Here is a 14,999-nt window from a genome sequence, read left to right as displayed (position 1 = left end):
GTTCCAAGATCAGATGTAGATAGATGTAATCACCATTCATGCCAACCTGCTCTGTAGGTGTGAGTTCTGGTTCTGCAGCTTAATAACTTAAGTGATGTACTGAGCCTTGGTTCCTTCTTCTGTGAAAAAGAGAGATGGATAAATCACATTGAACTATTTTGTATAGTCATTGCATAAGAAAAAACATGTGAAAGGAAAAGTCAGGAATTTATGATACTTGGTTTTATGTGGGGAACTTAAATAAAAGGACACTTTCACTTACATCTTATGAATTATTTTTTTACGATGAAAATGAGGATTTCTGGAAGCTAGCAAGGGGGAGAGGAAGGAACCAAAAGGGCAATGAACAGAAATGAAAATTTATTCAGGTACTTCTATATGTTCTTTTTGTAGAGTAAGTCTGCCTTTTGTAACTTTCTAGTCAACCTTGGTATTCATTGAAAATTCCCATCCTGGGTACATTTTACGCTGTATGGTTAGTTTGTATATAGCAGTGTTCCCAATTTTAGCAACAATTGTACAAAATAAAGTGGACTCATTTGTCAAAATTCTGAAAAAAAATTAAGCTATAAGAAAGTAAGAATTTTAATTATGGGGGAAAACAGCTGCATCGGGGTCCCAAGGGTACTACTTTTGGGAAACACTGTTCAAATTTTCACTGTGTAACTACTTTTAGAAAGATGGGGAAATTGAGAAAAGAAAAATAAGTCACACCAGTGTATACCACCTAACATAGCTACTATCATAGTTGTGTAAATTCCCTTTTACTTTCTTAACTAGTTTTAATAATAGCAAGTGTATACTTCTGAATTTTGTTTTTGTAATTTAACATGTCATTAGCATTTTTTGTTGTTGTTGCATTGTTTTCATAACCGTATTTTTAAGTGACAGTGCCATAACCTAATTAACTATTCCCTGAGTGTTGGGTATATATGTCTATTTATATCTTGCTTGCAGTTGTTTGTTATCACAGATGCTAACAAGAAATTCTTTGGGCACATACCTTTTTCCATTTTTAAGAACTTTTCTAAAATAGATATTAGAATTAGGAATTCTCTAAATACAACTTTTAATGGATTTTGACACCTGTTGGGTTTGTTCTATTTAAAACAAGTGTTTGGGCTGAATTCGTTATTTTTTGCTTGTTGTGATTTTTGGATACGTGGAGAAGTGCCTTTGTTTATCTAGCTGCATTTTTTCACTACTCTAATTCTCTCTTTCTCTCTCTTATCTTTTTTTAGGCTAAATTGATTATCCACTCAGCACAGCATCTTACAGGAAAAGCATAGCATTTCCTAAAGGAATATGAGCATAGCAGGAAGGTGTCATTGACTCTGAATTAAATTTTTAACCTGTCCCCTCAACAGCTACAGGATTTGGAAGCTGAATCAATGTTATCAGATGAGTTAGAATCCAAACCAGAGGTGAGCCAAGGCAACACTTTTTGTTTATTTATTTATATTTTTTTGTGGGCTATCTTCCAGAGTTCGTCCTTAGTTCAGGAGTCAGCCAACTTTTTCTATAATGAACCAGATAGTAAATATTTAAAGTTTTTGTGGGCTGTATGGTTTTGATTATAACTACTAGTTTGTTATTTTTTCTATCACTAAATACTTTTAAAACTTTGTTTTTACCTATCACTTTTTATATTTATTTAAGTGAGTGTAAGTTGGTATACATCTAGGTAATTGCATAATGACAAAATTTTTATATAGATGGTGTATATGTGTATGTGTATATACATATGTAAATTTTTACTGCCACAACCATTTTTAAATTAATTTTGTATATGTCTGAAAGTGTTTTCTTCCTGAATGTGGTTAGATGATTTAAACATTTTTTCTTTTTTATTCATTTTTCTCACAGAATTTTAGTATATCTGTGTTGCATAGTGGAAAGTTCAATGAATTTGGAATCAGGGTACATAAGTTGGAAGACTTACTTCTCCTAAGTAGTCATGTGATCTTAGACAACTTATTTGATGTCTTCAACTTGATTCCTTGTCTTTAAAATACATGTTCAGTCTTAACTGAATTATACTGATGATTAAATGAGCCAGTACTCAAAAAAGTGCTTTGTAAAACGTAATCAGTACAATGCAGTTGACTTCTTAATAGCCTTCATTTAAAAATAAAATTATTTTTATATTTTCTCTGATAGAAGGTAATAGAGGTTAACTTAATTATATAATTCAGCTTTTCTTTAGAACAGTGCACTTGATAAAAATAACTTTAAATGTTATTTTATATAGTTAATCTAGTTTTTCTATGAATGTGGTTGAGACTAGCAAGCAATGAAGACTTAATTACATTATCAACTTTTGGTAAATTCAACAGTTTAGATTCATTCCTAACAACTTGTATTTTTCAATATTGTCTCCCCCACACCCTCAGCTCCTGGTACAGTTCGTTCAGAATACATCCATCCCATTGGGACAGGGGCTAGTAGAATCAGAAGCTAAAGACATTACTTGCTTGTCCCTCCTTCCGGTGACTGAGGCCTCAGAATGCAGTCGGCTAATGTTACCAGGTAAAAATTAAGATCACAAGAAATAAGATAAGCAAGTCTTAAGAGCTTAGCCTGCTCTGTGATACTGGTGAGATGAGATAACTGACTGGTAGCAACTGTAAAAATTAGGAATCATGGAGAATAAGCAACCACGGAAGTCACAAGTGCATTGGTAATTTAAGCTATAGTAATGGATAGGATCATTCATAGAATGTGAGAGTGAGAAGAAAAGATCAAGGTGGAATTCCCTATTCAAGGTACAGGGTATAAAGCAGGAGAGCCTGCTGTAAAGCAGGAGAATCAATGTGTCAGATGCTTCTGAGAAGCCCATGAGATAGGGACTATCCCAATGAGATAGGGCCAACAAGGCCATTGTTGACCTTGGCAGGACCTGCTCCATGGAAAGAGAGTGGAAAGCCAGGCTGCAGTGGGTTGAGGTATCAGTGCAAGCTAAGTGTAGTTGAGGAAGTAACTACACTTTCTAAAGGCTCTCTTGCTAGGGGAGGAAAAAAGAAGGACAGAAAGTAGATGGCAGAATTCTTTTTTAAGGTCTGAAATATTTGAAGATGGTTTTATGCTAAGAGGAAAGAGCCAGTTAGAGCAGAAAGAATGGATAATTAGTGGGGAGTCTCTAGGAGAGGTAGGAGGAGGCAGAATGCTGATCATGGGTAGTGAGATTAATTTTGGATGGGGAAAAGGAGATCCTATCACTTGACTATTAGAAGAACATTATTTTTGGATGCAGTGAATTCTTTATTTTCTGGAAATTGAAATGTTTAAAATTTGGAATGCTGTAAAACCTTGGTTTGTGAGCATAATTTGTTCTGGAAACATGCTTGTAATCCAAAGCACTTATATATCAAAGTGAATTTCCCCATAAGAAATAATGGGAACTCAGATGATTCATTCCACAACCCAAAAATATTCATATAAAAATGATTATAATACTGTAATATAATACAAAATAATAAAGAAAATACAAAATATAAAGAAAAATAAAGTAACCTGCACTTACCTTTGAAAGCCTTCGTGGCTGGCGTGAGGGAGACGAGAGAGGAGGGTTATTATGTATGATGACTTTCATTATCACTAATGGAATCACTGCTATCTATTGGCTCAATGGAGTCTTTTTCTTTTTCCTCAACTTTAACAAGGAACCTATCCAATGACCTAGAATTGAAGCAAAACATTCTTAAGCTTACTTGTGGATGGAAAAGCCAAAGGACTGACTGTCCATAGGTGCTTTGAAGTGACAAAAAATACACTAGTGCTAGCTGTGGTCACCTTCCAATGTTCTGAAAAGTCACTGATTTCTGACAAACACCATGGCCTGAGACCAAGCATGTGAGCATGGGAGGCCATCACCCACCCACAATCCCACAGTGAGCAAGTGAACGAGAAAGACAGAGAGAGAAGAACCACTGGCTTAGTTGTGATCACGTGACGTTCGGTGTCACATATTACTCATATTGCAAGACATTGTTCATTTATCAAGTTAAAATTTATTAGAAATGTTTGCTTGTCTCGCAGAACACTCACAGAACAAGTTACTCACAACGTATTGATATTAAATCAGGGGACAGTCACCTATTGGTGATTAGTGTGATAACTTGTATGTTACAAAGTCTTCTGGTTACTATCCTCTAGTGGTATCCTTTTTTGATTTTTTGAAGTGACTTTAAAATCTTTTTCAATGTTTAAAGATTCAAGAATGACAGATATATTCAACCAACCAATGTTGACTTAAGGTTTCCATATCTAGCTGGCTCCTAGCTTTCCCATATCTTCTATCATTCAGCTCCTGTTTTTCGACTGGTATGTAGGAGTTTTTCCAAATCCTTGTGGGTTTTCAATATGTGTAAATTTCCATGTGCTAATAAATTTTGATCTTCATTAGGCATAAAAAATTTTTTTCTCTCCTAATTTAAATTTGTTGAATATTTTAACAATAATGAAGTGAAAAGAGGAACAAAAGCATCTACATTAACTTTTAGTTTTAATTCTGATTAAAAATATTTTATTTATTTTATTTTTTTTAAGTTTTTATTTAATGGGGCACCTGGGTGGCTCAGTTGGTTAAGTGTCCCACTCCCGATTTTGGCTCAGGTCATGATCTTGTGGTTCGTGGGTTCAAGCCCTGTGTTGGGCTCTATGCTTGCAGTGTGGAATCTGCTTGGGATTCTCTCTGTCTCTGTATCTCTGCTCTTCCTCTGGTCATGCTCTCTTTCTCTTTCAAAATAAATAAAACTTTAAAAATTTTTTAAAGTTTTTATTTATGGATTCATTTAAGTAATCTCTACACCCAATGTGGGGCTCGAACTACACCCTGAGATCATTAGTCATGTGTTCTTCAGACTCAGCCAGCCAGGCACCCTGATTAAAAATATTTTAGATAACCAGGGCGCCTGGGTGGCGAAGTCAGTTAAGTGTCTGACTTCGGCTCAGGTCTGATATCACCATTTGTTAGTTTGAGCCCCGCATCAGGCTCTGTGCTGACAGCTCAGAGCATGGAGCCTGCTTTGGATTCTGTGCCTCTCTGTCTGACCCTCCCCCACTTGCACTCTGTGTCTCTCTCTCTTAAAAATAAATAAACATTAAAAAATAAAAATATTTTAGATAACCAATTATCAATAATAATAAATGAAAATCTACGTACTTACCTCCTAGTTCATGAAACATAATATTACAAACACAAACATACCTGCACATACCTCCCTAACCTTATTCCCCTCCATCTTAAATATATGCGTATCATTCCATGAATGATATGTATGTTTTCTTTTTAGTTGGGATATGTCATAGATACAGAAAAATATAAAACCATATGCTTAAGCATTTTGAAGAATTATTATAAAGAAGATACCTACCACCCAATCAAGAAGTAGAACCTTGCCAGCTACCAGGCCCTCCTTGGGTTCTTCCCTCATAAAGACAACCTCCGTGTTTCAATAGGTCACCACTATCCTCAATATTTTGACCATTATTTGTTTTCCAAGTTCAGCCATCCAAGTCTAAGCAATGCAGTTTAATCTTAGGTGTTTTCAGACTTTAAATGAATGAAACTGTACGTTGTTATACCTTTTTTCCGTTAACTGTAGTTGTGAGATTAATCTTTGTCTGTATAGCTGTGGTTTGTTTGGTTTGTTGTTTAGTTTGTTGTTTGTGGTTTGTTTGCTGTATAGTGTTTTGTTATGTGAGTGTAACCACAACTTCTTTATCCATAACACTGTTGATGTATAGTTATTTTCCAGCGTTGTACTATGACAAACAGTGCTGCTATGAACTTAAAATTTTTTGTGTGTGTATGGTAACATATACGTAACTTAAGATTTACCATTTAAACCAGTTACCCATTTTAACCACTTAAATCTACCATTTAACCAGTTCCGTGGCACATTCATATTGTGCTACTTCATTAGGTTTTGAAATGGCAACACCATCCCTAGGCTTCCACTTTCATTCCTATAATCTTATTTGTTATCTCCTTTAAAAAAAAGGAAAAAAAATTACCTGCCTTTTATAAAGATGAATGAAACCCCTGAAGACACTAGATGCTTTGTCACTGTAGTGCAGTTGCTCATTTCATTGCAGCCAAAACCTTTGGAAATTCATCCCTGCCCTTAGAATAAAGTTCTAGAGAGCAGGTCTTCTGAATTACTTCTTTACATTTCAGTGTAAATCTAGAAGTATAATAAAACATATTGGCGATTCTATAAAATTTCAATTATTTCTCAGGCTGTGTTTTTTTCCCCTAATGACTCAACAGAGCTGTCACATACATGCTATAAAAATTAAAGGGAGGGACTTCTTCCCAAGAAAAATAAAAATTTAGATGCTATTCTTGAGTTAGTATTCATTGTATAACTATATTTTTCAAGGGAAAAGTGCTAATTTCTGACCTCAAAGACAAACGTTTGTAATGTCCAAACGTGGATGGTTGGTTGATAGTTACTGCCGAGTGTCAGACAAGTCTATCCTTCACATTTCAGCTGACTCCCTTTAAAACTTAAAGTTATCTCTTTGTTCTTTCTTGAGGCAAATTTTGTATTTGTAAAATAAAAATGCTGCTGCATAAGGGATGTTATAAGGGTATTAGAGGCTACGTTTGGTGAGCTCCTTGGAGATAGGTGCTACGTAAAGCCATGGTATTTTCCCTTTGCTAGATGATACTCCAAGTCATACAAACTCCTCCAAGGAGGTCCCTTCCTCGGCCGTGTTGAGAAGCCTTCAGGTGAATGTGGGTCCAGACGGAGAAGAGACGAGGGCTCAGACTGTACAGAAGTCCCCGGAGTTTTTGTCCACTCCAGAGTCTCCTAGCTTGTTGCAAGATCTACAGCCAAGTGATAGCACTTCTTTTATTCTTCTTAACCTAACAAGAGCAGGTATCCTTTATCCTTTTCTGAACTGTGCTAATGCTTAAGGAAAAAAACTGGGGGTGGGGCATATTTAATTCAGTCATACTTAAAAGAAGCCTTATTATTTTAGAGAATTGGTATAGTCTGGTGATCAGTAGAATGTGTAGAGGGAGAAGGCAGACTCTAGGATGACTCAGAAGTTTCTTGTTTGGGAAATTCGGTTGTGCCATTCAGCAAGATAACCCAAGAACAGAGTTGTGGGGAGGATGATTAGTTCCAGTTGTGCTTGTTGATGTTGGGATCAGAGGGACATTCATGAGGAGGTGTCCTTTAGAGAGTTAGAAACAGGAATCTAAAGTTCTAGAATTGTCTTGTGTGAAATAAGTTGTTTTGGTGCTTATCAGCATTCAGGAAATATATGAAACAACGAACATGGATTCTTTGATTCAGGAGCATAAACAGAAAAGATGGCAAATCTGGGATCCCGAAAAAAAAACAAAACACAACACTTAAAAGGGTAACAGAAGAATGGGAAGAAGTTGCTAGAGAGGGATAAAGAAAACAGAAGGAGAGTGGTGTGGGAGAAGCCAAGAGAGGGAGAAGTCTTAAAGAAGAAAGGTAGTACAAATACCACAGGATGGGATAGTGAGACGAGGGCTGGGAAGTGTGTGTATCTGGTGACCTCTGCAAGAGCACTTGTTATTGAGGTGGTGGAGGTATGGAGGCCAGGGTTAGAGGTGGGGAGTGGATAGCAGATGAGAAAGTGGATGCAAAAGTTAGAAGTTACACTTGTTTAGGAAACTTGACAGTGAGACAGTGAATAGCTACAGAAGTACTTGGGATTTTTTCTTCTTGTTAAAATAAAAATGGGCGAGACAGATTTAAAGGCTATAAAGGGAGATTGTAACATGGCCAGTAGGGAGGAATGGCTCGCAGATGGCCGAGAGGAGATAACTGAAGGATAGGGTCAGCATACTAGAGGTGAGGGTTAGCTTGTTTGCCAGGGAGGACAGCTTTGCCTCAGAAACAGGAGGAGGTAAGAAAAGCCTGTTGGCTGGGAGTGAAAAGGTGATAAATTAATGTTGTAGGAGAACAGAAGCCTAAGGTGAGAGGTGAAAATCTGGAATAGCTGATTTCAGGACACATGAGGCAGGGCCAATAAAAGGATTACTTGATAGGTATCTTTCACATATCCTCTTTTTTCTTCCAGGTCTGGGCTCTTCAGCTGAGCACTTAGTATTTGTACAAGATGAGGCGGAGGATTCAGGGAATGATTTCCTCTCCAGTGAGAGCACGGATAGTAGTATTCCATGGTTCCTCCGGGTTCAGGAGTTGGCTCATGATAGTTTGATTGCTGCTACTCGCGCACAACTGGCAAAGAATGCAAAAACCAGCAGCAATGGTGAGTCCCCTGTGGTGGGTTTTTTGTTTTTTTTTTTTCATTTTCAGTATTCTGTGTGCAGATTTTGGTAATGCAATGCCTGTATTTCGAGTTGACCATAATCCAAGTTATTTTATTGGTGAGAGCAGAAGGCTAGAAATGTGTAAATTATCTTATTTTCTATAAAATAACATAACCATGTGCAAAATGTAGTTACGCTAGCATCCTCAGTTGTCAGCTTTAAATAACGTACAGAGCCCTTTTAAAGGGAAAACATTTCCCAGATCTTGATGTTATCTTGAATTGTTTTTATTATAATGTTCCCTATACTTAGAGCTTTTATACCACTACAACATCAAAACAGTTTCACCAATTAATAGACATAAAATTACAAAACCAGTGAAAACAAAGTTAATAGTCAGTGTGGCAGATAATGGTGTTTTGCTGAAACTGAATTGCTACTCGTTGCAATTTAGAGATTTTAGTAACTACCGCTGCGTTTTTTGGCAGGGGAACCAGTTCATCTCATGACCTCTAAATATCCAAACAGGCTGTAGTGCTATTTCTTTTGAGTTCAGCATGCCCGTACTCCTTACTCTGTGCCACTTTTCTCTATCTAGTAATTTTCAAATGTGGTCCTTGAACCATCAGCATCACCTGGAAACTTAGAAATGCAAATTGTCAGGTTCTCGTCCTACTGAATCAGAAACATGCAATCTTTTAGTGAGCCCTCTCTGTGGTTCCAGTGCATGTTAAAACTTGAGAACCAGGACTCTATTTAAAGCAGTCCGAAACCAGTGCACAACCTTTGCTTATGCCATAATAGTTTTTGTTTTAGAGCTGCTTCTATATTTCTCTCTAATCTGTGACAATTAAGGTACTATAGCAAATTATTAAGGTGCACACTATCATTATCACAAACCAAACTTAAGCCCTGAAATCTTACATTGGTACCTAGCTATTTAGAGCTCGTGAAGATGATCTAGAATATGCTTATGATTATTTTGTGATTAACATGCAAGTGAAAATTAAAAACTTTCTCATACAGGGGTGCCTGGGTGGCTCAGTCATTTAAGCTTAGGTCATGATCTCCCAGTTCATGAGATAAAGCCCCACGTCGGGTTCTGTGCTGACACTGTAGAACCACCTTGTGATTCTCTCCCTCTCCTCTCTCTCTCTGTCCCTCCCCCATGCTTGGTGTGCGCGTGTGTGCGTGCACACGCTCTCTCTCAAAATAACTAAACTTAAAAAACAAAAAAAACAAAAAAAACTTTCTCGTACAGAACTGAAGGATTCCTGAGAATATTTCAGAGTATTCCAGTTTTAGAAACATTAACCTAAATCTTTCCTGTATCGAGAACTCCAGACTACTTTTTTTTTTAAAGTTTTTCTTTAGATTCCAGTTAGTTAACATAGAGTGTAATATTAGTTTCAGGTGTACAGTGTAGTGATTCAACACTTTCATATGTCACCCAGTGGTCGTCACAATAAGTGCCCTCCTTAATCCCCATCACCTGTTTCACCCATCCCCTTACCCATCTCCCCTCTGGTGACCATCAGTTCTCTATAGTTGAGAGTCTGTTTCTTGGTCTGCCTCTCTCTCTTTTTCCCCCCTTTGCTTTTTTGTTTTGTTTTTAAAACTCTGTGAGTGAAATCATACAGTATTTGCCCTTCTCTGACTTATTTCATTTAGCATAATACTCTTTAGCTGTATCCATGTCATTGCAAAGAGAACTTCAAACTTCCGTTAGGTTCAAAATAATTAGCTCTGCTTTGACTACTGTAGTGCTGCTTAGCTTGGTCCCTTTTACTATTTTGGGGGGCTCTAAAGTTCAGATTCTTCCTGAGATGCTTTTCCTAATCTGTGGATCCCAAAACCTTCAGCATCTCTTTGTTGCATTACGGAAGTAGTGTTGTATGTGCCATTAAGAAGCTGTGTAGGGAGGGAACTTGGGATTTGGAATCTGGAGACCTGGGATCCAGACCTGGTGCTGTCATTAACTAGTTCTCTGCCTGGGGAATTTAAACTCCTTACCTTCAGTTTTCTCTTGTTCAGAACATAGAGATCAAGTAGCTTACCAGATTTGGTTGTTTTAGATATTTAAATAAGATTCTGTCTGGGAAATGCTTTATAATTAACAAAGCATTTTGTGATATTTTCATTACTCTCAAACTATGTTAACTTACTACCCAAACAACTACTTTGTATGCTAAAATATAAAGTCAGCCCAAATATATGACCATCTTCTATTTTGTCAATGAGATGATTTCATAAAACCTTTTTGGGGGGCTAACTTAGATATATAAACCTTTAGGCATGTAGTTAAAATTAAACATTGAAAGTTTAGTTTTTTGAAAATTATATTGTCTATTTATTTATTTATTTATTTATTTATCAAATTAGCTAACATACAGTGTAGTCTTGGCTTCAGGAGTAGATTCCCATGATTCATCACTTACATACAACACCCAGTGCTCATCCCAACAATTGCCCTCCTCAATGCCCATCCCCAGCCCATTTTTTTTCCCCAGCCCCCCCAACCCTACCCCCGTCAACCCTCAGTTTGTTCTTTGTATTTAAGAGTCTTATGGTTTGCCTCCCTCTCTGTTTGTATCTAACTTTTCTTTCCCTTCCCCTATGGTCTTCTGTTAAGTTTCTTAAACTCCATATATGAGTGAAATCCTATGGCATCTGTCTTTCTCTGGCTTATTTCTCTTAGCATAATACCTTCCAGTTCCATCCATGTTGTTGCAAATGGCAAGATTTCATTCTTTTTCATTGCTGAGTAGTATTCCATTTAATATATATACCACATCTTTATCTGTTCATCAGTCAATGGACATTTGGGCTCTTTCCATAATTTGTCTACAGTTGGTAGTGCTGCTATAAACATTGGGGTGCATGTGCCCCTGTGAATCAGCACTCCTGTATCCTTTGGATAAATTCCTAGTAGTGTTACTGTTGGGTTATAGGATAATTCCATTTTTAATTTTTTGAGAAACCTCCATACTTTTTTCCAGAGTGGCTGCACCGGTTTATATTCCCACCAACAGCGCGAGAGGATTCCCTTTCTCCACATCCTCACCAACATCTCTTGTTTCCTGACTTGTTAATTTTAGCCACTCTGACCAGTGTGAGGTGATATCTTAATGTGCTTTTGGTTTGTATTTCCTTCATGATGAGCAGTATTGAGCATCTTTTTGTGTGGTTGTTTGCCATCTGGATGTCTTCTTTGGAAGTGTCTATTCCAGTCGTCTGTCCATTTCTTCACTGGATTATTTGTTTTTCGGGTGTTGAGTTTGGTAATTCTTTATAAATTTTTGATACTAACCCTTTATCCAATGTGTCATTTGCAGATATCTTCTCCCATTCCGTAGGTTGCCTTTTAGTTTTGTTGATTGTTTCCTTTGCTGTGCAGAAGCTTTTTATTGTGATGAGGTTCCAATAGTTCATTTTTGCTTTTATTTCCCTTGCCTTCAGAGACATGTCATGTAAGAAGTTGCTGTGGTCAAGCTCAAAGAGGTTGCTGCCTGTTTTCTCCTATAGGATTTTGATGGTATCCTGTCTCACATTTAGGTCTTTCATCCATTTTGAATTTATTTTTGTGTATAGTGTAAGAAAGTGGTCCGTTTTCATTCTTCTACATGTTGCTGTCCAGTTCTCCCAGCACCATTTGCTAAAGAGACGGTCTTTTTTCCATTGGATACTCTTTCCTGCTTTGTTGAAGACTAGTTGGCCATATATTTGTGGATCCATTTATGGGTTCTCTAGTCTATTCCACTGGTCTTTGTGTCTGTTTTTATGCCAATACCATACTGTCTTGATGATTACAGCTGTGTAATACAGGCTAAAGTCCGGTATTGTGATGCCTCTAGCTTTGATTTTCTTCTTTAACATTACTTTGATTATTTGGGGTCTTTTCTGGTTCCATACAAATTTTAGGATTGTTTGTTCTAGCTCTATGAAGAATGCTGGTGCTCTTTTGATTGGGATTACATTGAACGTGTAGATTGCTTTGGATAGTATTGACATTTTAACAATATTTGTTCTTCCATTCCATGAGCATGGGATGTTTTCCCATTTCTGTGTGTCATCGTCAGTTTCTTCAGCTTTCTATAGTTTTCAGCGTACAGATATTTTACCTCTTTGGTTAGGTTTATTTCTAGGTATGTTGTGGTTCTTGATGCAGTTATAAGTGGGAATGTTTCCTTGACCTCTCTTTCTGTTGCTTTATTATTGTATAGAAATGCAACTGATTTCTGTACATTGATTTTATATCCTGTGACTTTGCTGAATTCATGTATCAGTTCTAGCAGATTTTTGGTGGAGTGTTTCCGGTTTGCCACGTAGAGTATCATGTCATCTGCAAAAAGCGAAAGTTTGACTTCTTCTTTGCCAATTTAGATGCCTTTTATTTTGTTTTGTTGTCTGATTGTTGAGGCTAGGACTTCCAACACTATGTTAAACAACAGTGTTGAGAGTGGACATCCCTGTCATGTTCTTGCTCCAGGGAGAAAGCTCTCAGTTTTTCCCCAGTAAGGATGATATTATCTGTGGGCCTTTCGTATATGGCCTTTATGATGTTAAGGTATGTTCCTTCTGTCCTGACTTTCTTGAGGGTTTTTTTATTAAGAAACGATGCTGTATTTTGCCAAATGCTTTTTCTTCATCTGTTGACAGGATCATACGGTTCTTATCCTTTCTTCTATTAATGTGATGTATCGCATTGATTGATCTGTGAATATTGAACCAGCCAGGAATGAATCCCACTTGATCATGGTGAATAATTCTTTTTTTTTTTTTTATTAACATTTATTTATTTTTGAGACAGAGAGAGACAGAGCATGAACAGGGGAGGGGCAGAGAGAGAGGGAGACACAGAATGTGAAACGGGCTCCAGGCTCTGAGCTGTCAGCACAGAGCCTGACGCCGGGCTCGAACTCACGGACTGTGAGATCATGACTTGAGCCGAAGTCGGACGCCCAACCGACTGAGCCACCCAGGCGCCCCAATAATTCTTTTAATATACTGTTGAATTCAATTTGCTAGTATCTTGTTGAGAACTTTTGCATCCATGTTCATCAGGAATATAGGCCTGTAATTCTCCTTTTTAGTGGCGTCTTTGTCAGGTTTGGGAATCAAGGTAATGCTGGCTTCATGGAAGGAGTCTGGAAGCTTTTCTTCCATTTCTATCTTTTTGAACAGCTTGAGAAGAATAGGTATTAACTCTGCTTTATTTTTTTAATTTATTATTTTTTAAAAATGTTTATTTATTTATTTAAAAAAAAATTTTTTTTAACATTTATTTATTTTTGAGACAGAGAGAGACAGAGCATGAACGGGGGAGGGGCAGAGAGAGAGGGAGACACAGAATCCGAAACAGGCTCCAGGCTCTGAGCTGTCAGCCCAGAGCCCGACGCGGGGCTCGAACTCACAGACCGCGAGATCATGACCTGAGCCGAAGTCAGCCGCTTAACAGACTGAGCCACCCAGGCGCCCCATTGTTTATTTATTTTTGAGACAGAGACAGAGCATGAGCAGGGAGAGGCAGAGAGAGAGGGAGACACAGAATTGGAAGCAGGGTCCAGGCTCTGAGCTGTCAGCACAGAGCCCAACGTGGGGCTCGAATTCACGAACCACAAGATCATGACCTGAGCTGAAATTGGACGCTTAACCAACCGAGCCGCCCAGGCACACCTTAACCTGCTTTAAATGTCTGGTAGAATTCCCCTGAGAAGCCCTCTGGCCCAGGACTCTTATGTGTTGGGAGATTTTTGATAATTTTTTCACTGGTTATGGGTCTGTTCAAATTTTCTATTTCTTCTCCTTTGAGTTTGGTGGTGTGTGGGTGTGTAAGAATTTGTCCCTTTCTTCCAGATCGCCCAGTTTGTTGGCATGTAATTTTTTATAGTATTCTCTAATAATTATTTGTATTTCTGTGGTGTTGATTGTGATCTCTCCTCTTTCATTCCTGATCTTATTCTATTTGGGTCCTCTCTTCTTTTTCAGAAGTCTGGCTAGGGGTTTATCAATTTTGTTTATTCTTTCAAAGAACCAGCTCTTAGATTCATTGATCTGTTCTACCGCTTTTTGGATTCTATATTTATTTCTGCTCTAATCTTTATTATTTCTCTTTTTCGGCTGGCTTTGGGCTTTCTTTGCTGTTGCCTTTCTAGTTTCTTAGGTGTGAGGTTAGGTTACGTACTTGGGACCTTTCTTGCTTCTTGAGGTAGGCCTGAATTACAATGTATTTTTCTTTTAGAACTGCCATTGCTGCATCCCAAAGGGTTTGGACTATCATGTTTTCATTTCCATTTGCTTCCATATATTTTTTAATTTCTTCTTTAACTTCCCAGTTGATGCGTTCATTCTTTAGTAGGATGTTCTTAAATTTTTTTTTTTAATGTTTATTCATTTTTTGATAGAGACAGAATGTGAGTGGGGGAGGGGCAGAGAGAGAGAGGGAGACACAGAATCCGAAGCCAGCTCCAGGCTCCGAACTGACAGCACAGAGCCTGACGCGGGGCTAGAACTCATGGACTTTGAGATCATGACCAGAGCTGAAGTCGGACACTCAACTGATTGAGTCACCCAGGCGCCCCTAGTAGGATGTTCTTTAAACCTTTATGTATTTGGGGACTTTCCAGATTTTTTTTCTTGTGGTTGATTTCAAGTTTCATAGCATTGTGATCTGAAAATATGCATGGTATGATCTCAATTCTTTTATATTTGTTGAGGGCTGTTTTGTGACCCA

At 37.7% G+C, this 14,999-nt stretch overlaps 1 protein-coding gene across 5 annotated transcripts in view; it reads left to right on the top strand.

Annotated features, from left to right (window-relative positions):
* ZNF410 (zinc finger protein 410) overlaps positions 1–14,999 on the top strand; it is a 49,305-nt gene that overhangs the window by 11,564 nt on the left and 22,742 nt on the right. For 4 of the 5 annotated variants that reach the window (XR_007453407.1, XM_049611407.1, XM_049611405.1 and 1 more), the window contains exons 2-5: positions 1,242–1,424; positions 2,394–2,529; positions 6,672–6,890; positions 8,074–8,265. Coding sequence is in view for 4 of the 5 variants with exons in the window: in XM_049611407.1 (XP_049467364.1) it covers positions 1,392–1,424; positions 2,394–2,529; positions 6,672–6,890; positions 8,074–8,265 (580 nt within the window). In the remaining variant the exon portion in view is untranslated. The remainder of the gene's footprint in view (positions 1–1,241; positions 1,425–2,393; positions 2,530–6,671; positions 6,891–8,073; positions 8,266–14,999) is intronic. The other variant, XM_049611406.1, reaches the window with a different exon arrangement.

The sequence above is a fragment of the Panthera uncia genome, assembly GCF_023721935.1.
Source record: "Panthera uncia isolate 11264 chromosome B3 unlocalized genomic scaffold, Puncia_PCG_1.0 HiC_scaffold_1, whole genome shotgun sequence".
Lineage (NCBI taxonomy): Eukaryota > Metazoa > Chordata > Mammalia > Carnivora > Felidae > Panthera > Panthera uncia.
The sequence above is the reverse complement of the archived record's forward strand: the minus strand, read 5'-3'. Positions and strand labels throughout refer to the sequence as shown.